At 46.6% G+C, this 14,602-nt stretch overlaps 1 protein-coding gene across 2 annotated transcripts in view; it reads left to right on the forward strand.

Annotated features, from left to right (window-relative positions):
* LOC148435679 (G protein-signaling modulator 1-like) overlaps positions 1-13,614 on the forward strand; it is a 68,193-nt gene extending 54,579 nt beyond the window's left edge. For both annotated transcript variants that reach the window (XM_088465652.1, XM_088465650.1), the window contains 5 exons: positions 3,534-3,755; positions 4,537-4,672; positions 6,088-6,230; positions 9,955-10,078; positions 13,495-13,614. In XM_088465652.1, the coding sequence (XP_088321778.1) occupies positions 3,534-3,755; positions 4,537-4,672; positions 6,088-6,230; positions 9,955-10,078; positions 13,495-13,614 (745 nt within the window). The remainder of the gene's footprint in view (positions 1-3,533; positions 3,756-4,536; positions 4,673-6,087; positions 6,231-9,954; positions 10,079-13,494) is intronic.
* Positions 13,615-14,602: the final 988 nt, after the last annotated feature.

Raw genomic sequence — 14,602 nt, forward strand, 5'->3', positions numbered from 1 at the left:
ATCAGCAAGTGAGTACACACTTACCGGCGGGGGCCATGCTGCATTTGGCAGCATGGCCCTCGCTGACAATATAAGCTGTCAGGTCCGACGGGCGATGACGCTGACTATGCGCGGGAGCGTGAATCGTCAGCGACATAGCGGGTACACACTGCCCAAAACGTTGAATCGGACGACATATCGTCTAGTGTGTACCCGGCTTAACTGTACAGCCTGATTAATACTTGATTTGCATTTCTGTTATTAACATGTTGCTATTAATGAGAAAAAGCTATAAAACTGCTTTTCCCTCTCTGTCATACACAGTTACACTAACTGCTGGCGAGTGCACATGTTGCTGATGCACCAATCATGTGATCATTTGGGGCCAATGTGCTGCTAGCTGGCAGCTTGATGATGTCACAAGACGTTTCTGAGGAACGCACTGAGCATGCTCCTGTCATACAGCTGAATATCCCTGGTGGCCGTGCAGATGTCTGCCTTCATGTAGATATGCAATAAGATGACTATAGAGGGCACTATACCCAGCATATGTATCATACCTTTATATGTTCTCTGTACAGGCATCTGGTTAATATGTTACTGACTGGACCATTGTCATAACTGTGATATAGTAATAAGTGTAGTATAGTACATAGCTGGCATTGGTTACTTATTATTCCAGAGCCCATGGGCATCTTTATTCTTCGCAGTCTTTTGGTAACCCTGCCAATGATTGTTTTGAACAAACACCATATTGTCGCTGGTAACCCGTCTACACCTGGTAACCCGTCTACACCTGTAAAGCATCTCCACCTGGGAACGCGTCTATTTGGTCAATTTATTTAATTATCGAAGGCCATCACTCTCAGACGCTGGTATATTCTGTCTCTCAGCTTTGTGTCTTTACACTTTATTCTGTGGCTGATTCACTTACATTATTGTGTTCCTGTAATATAGTTTCTATTTGTCTTACATTATCAATACTTATGTATATAATAAGCGAGAAAGCCTGTCTGACTGTTTGTCCTTTATGTATGGCCAGAGTTTTGCACCTAGCTCCACCGAATTTGGCATGGTGATGTAGCTTTTTCCAGCATTAGGTTTTTTGGCTATATTTGAAGATTGTCAGGACTATGGAGGTCTACACAGTGCCCACCAAGTAGACTGTGGAGTCTCTAATTTGAAATTATGGTGTAAGCAAGTTCACTCAGGATGTCTTCCAGTGCCTAAAACTGCACTGATCTGAAGGCACAGGCTGATATGTACCAGTAGGGGGCAGGCAAAGCTCCAACAGAAGAGCAGTGAGTCAGAGGTTCAACTGTCACACTGCACCTGCACAGATCTGAAGGCACAGGCTGATATGTACCAGTAGGGGGCAGGCAGAGCTGTAACGGAAGAGCAGTGAGTCAGAGGTTCAACTGTCACACTGCACCTGCACTGACAGTTAGGGTGCGTATCCACTAGCAGATAGTGGAATGACATTGTAATCGTACTGTCGTTCCTCTTCCTCTGCAGTGCCTACACTGACCGATATGTCACTCAGTGTAGGCACCCTCCCTCATCCCTGAACATGGTCAATCTGCCGTTATCGGCAGATTGACCGGCATGTTCAGGCGATGATTGATGTCAAAAACGACCAGCGGAAGCTGCATCGCTGGTCGTTTTCAACATCTTCATGCCCGATTCATGCGCGATTAATGAGCGATTTGAATGATAACTATATTGTTATCGTTCAATCGCTCATTTTAATCAAGTGGATATGTGGGTTTGCGCATTTCCTCCGAGCACATTTTCATATGCCATGGTACCCAGTGTTGGTCTGCAGAGATTTCTGCTCGGCAATGATTTCTGTTCTGCAGTGATTTCTGAAATCGCGGTGATTCAGGAAACTATACAAATTTTTGTCCTGTGAGTCGCTCTGCTCCTGATATACCCCATTCCAAACAGTCAGAGAATACACCTGTCTGCACTGTCATTTACTCCTAAATTGCTTATTTATCCAGGTGTGAATGACTTCTGTGATCCCTGTCAAAGCTTTCCCCCTCTCGTATACCACATTCAATCTAAGGGCCTGATTCTGTAAGGACCGTAAGTTGCACGCAGGCTATAGATAGATGATGGATGCACGCAGGCTATAGATATGATGGATGCACGCAGGCTATAGATAGATGATGGATGCACGCAGGCTATAGATAGATGATGGATGCACGCAGGCTATAGATATGATGGATGCACGCAGGCTATAGATATGATGGATGCACGCAGGCTATATATATATATATATATATATATATATATATATATATATATATATATATATATGATGTATGCACGCAGGCTATAGATATGATGTATGCACGCAGGCAGCTTTGCAATTGCGATCCTTGCAGATATGATAATGCAGGATGAGGCATCACGCCTCCTGTGCATAACATAACCGAGCTGCGTTGTCCAATCGATTAATCTGCGTACCATCGGCTGGCTGCGGTGACCCATGGGATCCCACAGCCGACCGCCGCAGTTTAGGGGAAGAGGCCAGGAAATCTCCATCAGCCGACGGAAATCCTGGATTCTTCCCTCCCCTGCAACGGTGGCGACACACCTCCAGGTACACCAGGTATGGTGGCGACACGCCTCCATTTCAGGAAACTGAGGGCATTGCCGCCCCATCCCCGTCCACAAGCGGCCGCAGACTGTCAATCACGGTCAGTCTGTTGCCAGTTTGCGTACGGCCTCGCAGACCCGTTCTGCACATGCACAAAACGGGTCTGGCACCAGCGCAGATTCCCAAACATCGGGAATCTGCGATCAGCAGTGCACATCTCAAAAGCGTAGTCCTATTCAGGACCATTCGCTGTTACAGCACAACCAAAGATGTCGCTTTCCCCATGGGCAGGGGTATGTGGCATGTGCAAGAGTGGGGGCAGCACATTTTTATTTTGTTATTGCTCAGCTTTAAATTGACAGATGGAGATGAGACGAAGTGCAGATTATTTCTAGGAGTCTCCATTATAAAATGATGCAGTTTTCATGGAAATCAGTTCAGTCGTTTTTGGAACAAACAGACACAACGTTCTTATCATATTACTGTAGATAAATAGTATAAGAAATGAATGCCCCAGTATAAGTGGTAGCACCGTCCCCTAGTTACAGGATTGTGGACAGAACTAGAATCCCCTGAGAGATATAAAGTAGGTATAACTCTGACGTATTAGTGATGCCCCTTCCCTCTGTGGCAGATTGGGCGATAGCAATCCGCTGGCACTCTGTCATTAGAGAACACAATCTCCTATCACCAGCAGCAATGAATGTAGCCGCTTTCTGTAGGACGGTCCCAGAGTCTCCCCCCCCCCCCCCCCCCCCCCCCCCTGGCTGCAGTGTGGTCTGATCAGGCAGGTCGGGGTCTTCCCTCACATTGATGCAGTCAGACAGCTCTGTCCCCGGCAGAGGGGAACGGAAGTTATCTTCCCTACAGAAAGTCTGAGTGTGACCATAAGCAATGTCCTGATTTTTGTGTCCCTGGTGCCTCACACGTGCTTCTGTCTGTGTTACAGGATGGAGGCCTCCTGCTTGGAGTTAGCACTTGAAGGGGAGCGACTGTGCAAGGCTGGAGACTTCAAAGCTGGAGCCACCTTCTTTGAAGCTGCCGTCCAGGTTGGCACAGAAGATCTGAAGACTCTCAGCGCCATCTACAGTCAGCTGGGCAATGCCTATTTCTACCTGAAGGAATACGCCAAAGCACTGGAATACCACAAACATGACCTCACGCTTGCCAGGTGAGCCTGCGCTCAGGGGTGAGGGGACAGACACCGGCTGCAGCGAGGACCGTACATTACACTGAATGACAGATGAAGGTGATCAGAAGTCATTGGCAGCAGCCTAGCGGATACACGGCTATCGGCTAACCCAGGCTGATGGGAACACAATGGTCGCCCTGTAGTTATGGAGCAGCCCGTACTGGCCAGGCCTTGGGGCTCTGAGGCTTTAGGATGCGGCCAGTGTAGGTCTCAGCTATCCAGCCGCACACAGCAGCGATGGCTGACCATCATTTATCCTTCATTTATACAGTGTTCTCCGTAGCACATTTCATATCATCTAAGCTGGGATTCAGGCATGGTGATAAGATTGGAAAAGCAAGGTATTCATGTGCCGGACTCTTATAATCCAACCGCGCAATACCACTGTGATACGTTTCATGTACAGGGGCAATTCAATTACAAGCAGTGCTGCCCACCCAACATTGCGCATGTCGCTGGGAGATGAGCTCTATTGCTCTTCCAGCCGCACTACGCTTAGAACCGAGTTGCCCCTATGAGTGAATGTGAGGGTTATACTTGTTACATCTGCGCTCTGCTCTCACTGGTATGGACAGAATCCCATGTTACAGTGTGGTAGGTGCATTGGTAACATACACATCCCCTGTGAAATATGTTGATTGGTAAACTGGTTGGCATCAGGGCAAACGCTCTGTAGCAGGTTTATGGGTAGATGCAGATGCCATGCTTCCAGGTGCATTGGCAGCGCCCAGAGCCCACTGTTCCTGCTCCTTTCTTCCAGGTCCATTGGAGATCGCATTGGAGAGGCCAAAGCCAGCGGGAACCTGGGGAACACACTGAAGATCCTGGGACAGTACGATGAGGCCATTGCGTGTTGTCAGCGTCACCTGGAGATATCCCGGGAGCAGGGAGACCAGGTACGGAGGAGGAGGAGGAGGGAGACCAGGTGAGGAGGAGGAGGGAGACCAGGTGAGGAGGAGGAGGGAGACCAGGTGAGGAGGAGGAGGGAGACCAGGTGAGGAGGAGGAGGGAGACCAGGTGAGGAGGAGGAGGGAGACCAGGTGAGGAGGAGGAGGGAGACCAGGTGAGGAGGAGGAGGGAGACCAGGTGAGGAGGAGGAGGGAGACCAGGTACGGAGGAGGAGGAGGAGGGAGACCAGGTACGGAGGAGGAGGAGGGGGGGGGAGACCAGGTACGGAGGAGGAGGAGGGGGGGGAGACCAGGTACGGAGGAGGAGGAGGGGGGGGGAGACCAGGTACGGAGGAGGAGGAGGGGGGGGAGACCAGGTACGGAGGAGGAGGAGGAGGGGGGGGAGGAGGAGGGGGAGACCAGGTACGGAGGAGGAGGGGGAGACCAGGTACGGAGGAGGAGGAGGAGGAGGGGGAGACCAGGTACGGAGGAGGAGGAGGAGGAAGCCTTGTATCTCCATATTCAGCAACGTGTGTATGTGCGTGTATGTGTGTGTGTGGGGTACATACTGGGTATAGACACCTATGGTACCATCATTTCTACGTCTAGTTAGGCTGAAGCTGCTAATGAGCTAGGAGCCGGTGATGTGAGTAGCGGAGGCAGGTAAGTGCCCATCTGCAGTAATGAATAGATAATGATAGGTCATTGGAAGACATAAGATAAATCCTGACCACCTCACCAGCACATAGTATATTAATGATCACAGAGCATCTATGAAGGAGACATCTGCAGCCAGCGGGCAGCCTGGTGAAGACTGCCCGTCCCACCTTACACACTCCATGATATCATTCTACGGGGCTGGCACAATATACGTCCGCCTACTTCTCCCTGGCATGGAATTGGTCGCACTGCTTTTATCATAGTAGTATGAGTAGAGCAGAGCATTTCCCTGAATGCTGCACTACAAGATGTGTTCTGCTGTCATGTTAGCAGTGATTGCATTCCTTGTGTGTATCCCCAGGGGGCGCTGCCTTCACAGAGGTCACAGCAGGGTCCCAATAGCATCACCTGTACTGACCCTGGGGCCAGCATGTAGCTGCCTTTCTGCTAATAGGGTCCCACAACAACGTTACCCAGTAACCTCTGTACTAAGGTCATTATCACAAAGAAAAGAAAATGTTTTGTTACAGCACAGAGCTACAAGCAGCCATTACTCCCCAAGGTTTGTGTATAGTGAGAGAGGATAATTTGTGGGTGGCTGTGTCTCATTGTATGACCTCCTGACTCTGGCAGTGATCATTCAGGTACAGTGCAGGAAAGCAATGGGCAGCTACACACATACACAGAACACGAATGATACTGTACAAGCTCTTCCCATCTTTTCCTATGTCAGTGTTACTCAGTGTCTGATGCCATATTCCCAGGTGGGTGAGGCCCGGGCACTGTACAATGCCGGCAATGTCTTCCACGCCAGGGGGAAACAGCTGTCCTGGAACATGCCACAGATCCCGGGAGACCTGTCCGAGGAAGTCAAGGAGCCTCTGGTGAAGGCCACAGAGTACTATGAGTAAGTACTGTGACTGAGTACTGTCAGCACTGTGAGTGAGTACTGTGAGCACTGTGAGTGAGTACTGTGAGCACTATGAGTGAGTACTGTGAGCACTGTGAGTGAGTACTGTGAGCACTGTGAGTGAGTACTGTGAGCACTGTGAGTGAGTACTGTGAGCACTGTGAGTGAGTACTGTGAGCACTGTGAGTGAGTACTGTGAGCACTATGAGTGAGTACTGTGAGCACTATGAGTGAGTACTGTGAGCACTATGAGTGAGTACTGTGAGCACTATGAGTGAGTACTGTGAGCACTATGAGTGACTACTGTGAGTAAATACTATGAGTGACTACTGTGAGTAAATACTATGAGTGACTACTGTGAGTACTGTGACTTAGTTACAGTGCTCACAGTACTTAGTCACAGTACTTACAGTACTCACGCATAGTGCTCACAGTACTAAGTACTGTGAGTGAGTACTATGAGTGAGTACTGTGAGCACTAGGAGTGAGTACTGTTAGTACTGTGACTGAGTACTGAGAGTAAGTACTGTGACTGAGTACTGAGAGTAAATACTATGAGTGAGTGCTGTGAGTACTGTGAGTGAGCACTGTAAGTACTATGAGTACTATGAGTAAGTACTGTGAGTACTATGAGTAAGTACTGTGACTGAGTACTGTCAGCACTGTGAGTGAGTACTGTGAGCACTATGAGTGAGTACTGTGAGTAAATACTATGAGTGACTACTGTGAGTACTGTGACTTAGTTACAGTGCTCACAGTACTTAGTCACAGTACTTACAGTACTCACGCATAGTGCTCACAGTACTAAGTACTGTGAGTGAGTACTATGAGTGAGTACTGTGAGCACTAGGAGTGAGTACTGTGACTGAGTACTGAGAGTAAATACTGAGTGCTGTGAGTAAATACTATGAGTGAGTGCTGTGAGTACTGTGAGTGAGCACTGTAAGTACTATGAGTAAGTACTATGAGTAAGTACTGTGAGTACTATGAGTAAGTACTGTGAGTACTATGAGTAAGTACTGTGAGTGAGTACTGTCAGCACTGTGAGTGAGTACTGTGAGCACTATGAGTACTGTGAGTACTATGAGTGAGTACTATGAGTGAGTACTGTGAGCACTATGAGTGAGTACTGTAAGTACTGTGACTGAGTACTGAGAGTAAATACTGAGTGCTGTGAGTAAATACTATGAGTGAGTGCTGTGAGTACTGTGAGTGAGCACTGTAAGTACTATGAGTAAGTACTATGAGTAAGTACTGTGAGTACTATGAGTAAGTACTGTGAGCACTATGAGTGAGTACTGTGAGCACTATGAGTGAGTACTGTGAGCACTATGAGTGAGTACTGTGAGCACTATGAGTGAGTACTGTGAGCACTATGAGTGAGTACTGTGAGCACTATGAGTGAGTACTGTGAGCACTATGAGTGAGTACTGTGAGCACTATGAGTGAGTACTGTGGGCACTATGAGTGAGTACTGTGAGTACTATGAGTGAGTACTGTGACTAAGTACTATGACTAAGTACTGTGAGTACTATGAGTGAGTACTATGAGTAAGTACTGTGAGTACTATGAGTGAGTACTGTGAGTACTATGAGTGAGTACTGTGACTAAGTACTATGAGTAAGTACTGTGAGTACTATGAGTGAGTACTATGAGTGAGTACTGTGAGTTCTATGAGTGAGCACTATGAATGAGTACTATGAGTGAGTACTATGAGTAAGTACTGTGAGCACTGAGTGAGTACTGTGAGTAAATACTATGAGTGACTACTGTGAGTACTGTGACTTAGTTACAGTGCTCACAGTACTTAGTACTGTGAGCACTATGCGTGAGTCCTGTAAGTACTGTGACTAAGTACTGTGAGTGAGTACTGTGAGCACTAGGAGTGAGTACTGTTAGTACCGTGACTGAGTACTGAGAGTAAATACTGAGTGCTGTGAGTAAATACTATGAGTGAGTGCTGTGAGTACTGTGAGTGAGCACTGTAAGTACTATGAGTAAGTACTATGAGTAAGTACTGTGAGTACTATGAGTAAGTACTGTGAGTACTATGAGTAAGTACTGTGAGTGAGTACTGTCAGCACTGTGAGTGAGTACTGTGAGCACTATGTGTGAGTACTGTGAGCACTATGAGTGACTACTGTGACTGACTACTGTGAGTACTGTGACTTAGTTACAGTGCTCACAGTACTTAGTCACAGTACTTACAGTACTCACGCATAGTGCTCACAGTACTAAGTACTGTGAGTGAGTACTATGAGTGAGTACTGTTAGTACTGAGAGTAAGTACTGTGACTGAGTACTGAGAGTAAATACTGAGTGCTGTGAGTAAATACTATGAGTGAGTGCTGTGAGTACTGTGAGTGAGCACTGTAAGTACTATGAGTAAGTACTATGAGTAAGTACTGTGACTAAGTACTATGAGTAAGTACTGTGAGTACTATGAGTAAGTACTATGAGTAAGTACTGTGAGTGAGTACTGTGAGCACTGAGTGAGTACTGTGGGCACTATGAGTGAGTACTGTGACTAAGTACTATGACTAAGTACTGTGAGTACTATGAGTGAGTACTATGAGTGAGTACTATGAGTGAGTACTGTGAGTTCTATGAGTGAGCACTGAGAGTACTATGAGTGAGTACTGTGAGTACTATGAGTGAGTACTGTGACTAAGTACTATGAGTGAGTACTGTGAGTACTATGAGTGAGTACTGTGAGCACTGAGTGAGTACTGTGAGTACTATGAGTGAGTACTGTGAGTACTATGAGTGAGTACTATGAGTGAGTACTGTGACTAAGTACTATGAGTAAGTACTGTGAGTACTATGAGTAAGTACTGTGAGTACTATGAGTACTGTGAGTACTATGAGTGAGCACTATGAGTGAGTACTGTGAGTACTATGAGTGAGTACTATGAGTAAGTACTGTGAGTACTATGAGTGAGTACTATGAGTGAGTACTGTGAGTGAGTACTGTGAGTTGCACATTAACTTCCTCTGCGCAGAGCCGCTTAGGTGCCCATACTCGCTGTTATGCTGAAGGCATGACAGGGTATGTAGCCTAAAACAACGGCCAGTCCCAATCCGGTGAGATGTGTCAGATGGTGAATGCAGTCCCGCCATGACCGTATCTGTCTGCGCACCACAGTGATAACGACCGAGCTCTAGATGGCCGGATCCTCCAGACATGACTGCACGAGTCTGTGTATGCGTTTGGCCTGACCCGATGGGCATCCAGCCTCCTGGCCGTTGTGCTGAGGGGCTGGATCAGCCTGTGTATGGCCGGCAATAAGCAGGACGTGAGGTCAGCCTGAGAACACTTATTCCTCCTCTTTCTATAATGTGTTCTTACAACAAGCAATAATACATCTCTACATGCAGCTGCAAAGATCTTGTGGTCTATGCATGTTCCCTTATGGGAAAGTAGACGTGTTGGGCTATAAACTGATTTTGTGGAGTTGATTACACAAATCTATGGGGGGAAAAAAACTTTTAGTGCATAGTGTTCTGTTTCCAGAGCTCTTATATCCAAAATGTATTTACAGCGCGTCTTATTATCAGATGGGGATATGAGCCCCCTGTAAGGTTTCTCCCTGGCAGCACATCTTCTCTCTGCGCATATGGTGAATGTTCCTATTGGACAGTATATTATACAGTATTATTCCGTGGGTGGTAAGGCAGAACACTACGCACATTGTCACATCTGCCGTCCTCTCTGTTACAGGAGGAATCTGGCCCTGGTAAAAGAATTGGGGGACCGGGCCGCACAGGGCCGGGCTTATGGAAATCTTGGTAACACTCACTACCTCCTTGGCAACTTCAATGAGGCCATCGTATTTCACAAAGAGGTAGGTTATCACAATCCATGGTGCCATATTTACTTACCCAGTGACGCCTTCTGACAAGACTGTCACAGATATTTCCTTATTTGTGGGACACTAAGGGGGATATTTACTAAAGTGAGAGTTTTTAGAAGTGGAGATGTTGCCCATAGCAACCAATCAGATTCTACTTAACATTTAACTAGCACCTTCTAGAAGATAATAGCTAGAATCTGATTGGTTGCTATGGACAACATCTTCACTTCTAATAACTCTCACTTTAGTAAATACCCCCCTATGACTGCTGTAAGACATGAAGTAGCTCTAAGAAGTATTCTCCCCTGTAATCCTCACCTACAGATGTCACTGATAGGAGTCTGTGTATAATTATACGCTGGTGTCACCTACAGGTGTCACTGATAGGAGTCTGTGTATAATTATACGCTGGTGTCACCTACAGGTGTCACTGATAGGAGTCTGTCTGTGTATAATTATACGCTGGTGTCACCTACAGGTGTCACTGATAGGAGTCTGTCTGTGTATAATTATACGCTGGTGTCACCTACAGATGTCACTGATAGGAGTCTGTCTGTGTATAATTATACGCTGGTGTCACCTACAGATGTCACTGATAGGAGTCTGTGTATAATTATACGCTGGTGTCATCCTCACCTACAGGTGTCACTGATAGGAGTCTGTGTATAATTATACGCTGGTGTCATCCTCACCTACAGGTGTCACTGATAGGAGTCTGTGTATAATTATACGCTGGTGTCATCCTCACCTACAGGTGTCACTGATAGGAGTCTGTGTATAATTATACGCTGGTGTCATCCTCACCTACAGGTGTCACTGATAGGAGTCTGTCTGTGTATAATTATACGCTGGTGTCATCCTCACCTACAGATGTCACTGATAGGAGTCTGTGTATAATTATACGCTGGTGTCATCCTCACCTACAGATGTCACTGATAGGAGTCTGTGTATAATTATACGCTGGTGTCATCCTCACCTACAGGTGTCACTGATAGGAGTCTGTCTGTGTATAATTATACGCTGGTATCATCCTCACCTACAGGTGTCACTGATAGGAGTCTGTCTGTGTATAATTATACGCTGGTGTCATCCTCACCTACAGGTGTCACTGATAGGAGTCTGTCTGTATAATTATACGCTGGTGTCATCCTCACCTACAGATGTCACTGATAGGAGTCTGTCTGTGTATAATTATACGCTGGTGTAATCGTCACCTACAGGTGTCACTGATAGGAGTCTGTGTATAATTATACGCTGGTGTCATCCTCACCTACAGGTGTCACTGATAGGAGTCTGTGTATAATTATACGCTGGTGTCATCCTCACCTACAGATGTCACTGATAGGAGTCTGTCTGTGTATAATTATACGCTGGTGTCATCCTCACCTACAGATGTCACTGATAGGAGTCTGTCTGTGTATAATTATACGCTGGTGTAATCGTCACCTACAGGTGTCACTGATAGGAGTCTGTGTATAATTATACGCTGGTGTCATCCTCACCTACAGGTGTCACTGATAGGAGTCTGTCTGTGTATAATTATACGCTGGTGTCATCCTCACCTACAGATGTCACTGATAGGAGTCTGTGTATAATTATACGCTGGTGTCATCCTCACCTACAGATGTCACTGATAGGAGTCTGTGTATAATTATACGCTGGTGTCATCCTCACCTACAGGTGTCACTGATAGGAGTCTGTCTGTGTATAATTATACGCTGGTGTCATCCTCACCTACAGGTGTCACTGATAGGAGTCTGTCTGTGTATAATTATACGCTGGTGTCATCCTCACCTACAGGTGTCACTGATAGGAGTCTGTCTGTATAATTATACGCTGGTGTCATCCTCACCTACAGATGTCACTGATAGGAGTCTGTCTGTGTATAATTATACGCTGGTGTAATCGTCACCTACAGGTGTCACTGATAGGAGTCTGTGTATAATTATACGCTGGTGTCATCCTCACCTACAGGTGTCACTGATAGGAGTCTGTGTATAATTATACGCTGGTGTCATCCTCACCTACAGATGTCACTGATAGGAGTCTGTCTGTGTATAATTATACGCTGGTGTCATCCTCACCTACAGATGTCACTGATAGGAGTCTGTCTGTGTATAATTATACGCTGGTGTAATCGTCACCTACAGGTGTCACTGATAGGAGTCTGTGTATAATTATACGCTGGTGTCATCCTCACCTACAGGTGTCACTGATAGGAGTCTGTCTGTATAATTATACGCTGGTGTCATCCTCACCTACAGGTGTCACTGATAGGAGTCTGTCTGTGTATAATTATACGCTGGTGTAATCGTTACCTACAGGTGTCACTGATAGGAGTCTGTCTGTGTATAATTATACGCTGGTGTCACCTACAGGTGTCACTGATAGGAGTCTGTCTGTGTATAATTATACGCTGGTGTAATCCTCACCTACAGGTGTCACTGATAGGAGTCTGTGTATAATTATACGCTGGTGTCATCCTCACCTACAGGTGTCACTGATAGGAGTCTGTCTGTGTATAATTATACGCTGGTGTCATCCTCACCTACAGGTGTCACTGATAGGAGTCTGTCTGTGTATAATTATACGCTGGTGTAATCCTCACCTACAGGTGTCACTGATAGGAGTCTGTGTATAATTATACGCTGGTGTCATCCTCACCTACAGGTGTCACTGATAGGAGTCTGTGTATAATTATACGCTGGTGTCATCCTCACCTACAGGTGTCACTGATAGGAGTCTGTCTGTGTATAATTATACGCTGGTGTCATCCTCACCTACAGGTGTCACTGATAGGAGTCTGTCTGTGTATAATTATACGCTGGTGTCATCCTCACCTACAGGTGTCACTGATAGGAGTCTGTCTGTGTATAATTATACGCTGGTGTAATCCTCACCTACAGGTGTCACTGATAGGAGTCTGTGTATAATTATACGCTGGTGTCACTGATAGGAGTCTGTGTATAATTATACGCTGGTGTCACCTATAGGTGTCACTGATAGGAGTCTGTGTATAATTATACGCTGGTGTCACTGATAGGAGTCTGTGTATAATTATACGCTGGTGTCACCTACCGGTGTCACTGATAGGAGTCTGTGTATAATTATACGCTGGTGTCACTGATAGGAGTCTGTGTATAATTATACGCTGGTGTCACTGATAGGAGTCTGTGTATAATTATACGCTGGTGTCACCTATAGGTGTCACTGATAGGAGTCTGTGTATAATTATACGCTGGTGTCACCTATAGGTGTCACTGATAGGAGTCTGTGTATAATTATACGCTGGTGTATACAGGTCTCTGAGACGCACAGACACACTGAGGTGCTGGTAATGATCAGAGTTGTGTACTGTTGTGCGGTAGGGGTGTCTGTGCACACTGTGACCCTTCTCTCCCCTGCAGAGATTGGCTATAGCTAAAGAGTTTGGAGATAAAGCTGCTGAGAGAAGGGCGTACAGCAACCTGGGCAACGCTCACATATTCCTGGGCAGATTCGATACCTCGGCAGAGTACTACAAGTAAGTGGCACTATGCTCCCTCAGGGAATGGGGGGGAGATGTGTCAAACCTTGGAGGGAGAGAAAGTACCAAGCAATCAGCTCCTCTCACTTTTCAGAAACTACCTGTAAAATGACAGAAGCTGATTGGTTGTTTCTCTCTCCAGGGTCTGATACATCTCCCACAGTATAGTTTACTCTTCTTATCCTCTGGGTGGCGCTGGTCAGCACACGCTGACTATACACATGTACAGAGATCAGTGTGTATTGTATCCATTCCTGACATATACCAAGATATAGATTCCTGTCTGGTGAGTAACAGGAAGGCAGAGTAATAATAGAGTAGTTATTGCATGCCCGTCCTCTATTTCCAGCGCCCCATGGCTGGAGTACAATGGACACAAACAAGTTTCATCCTTATTTCTGTAGATGTCACAGGTGACCTGACCATTATTACAGCACGGAGACGTCACAGGTGACCTGACCATTATTACAGCACGGAGACGTCACAGGTGACCTGACCATTATTACAGCACGGAGACGTCACAGGTGACCTGACCATTATTACAGCACGGAGACGTCACTGGTGACCTGACCATTATTACAGCACGGAGGCACCACAGGTGACCTGACCATTATTACAGCACGGAGGCACCACAGGTGACCTGACCATTATTACAGCACGGAGGCGCCACAGGTGACCTGACCATTATTACAGCACGGAGGCGTCACAGGTGACCTGACCATTATTACAGCACGGAGGCGCCACAGGTGACCTGACCATTATTACAGCACGGAGACGTCACTGGTGACCTGACCATTATTACAGCACGGAGACGTCACTGGTGACCTGACCATTATTACAGCACGGAGACGTCACTGGTGACCTGACCATTATTACAGCACGGAGGTGCCACAGGTGACCTGACCATTATTACAGCACGGAGGCGCCACAGGTGACCTGACCATTATTACAGCATGGAGGCGCCACAGGTGACCTGACCATTATTACAG

The sequence above is a fragment of the Taudactylus pleione genome, unplaced genomic scaffold (genome assembly GCF_031769625.1).
Source record: "Taudactylus pleione unplaced genomic scaffold, aTauple2 ptg002098l, whole genome shotgun sequence".
In the NCBI taxonomy this organism is placed as follows: domain Eukaryota; kingdom Metazoa; phylum Chordata; class Amphibia; order Anura; family Myobatrachidae; genus Taudactylus; species Taudactylus pleione.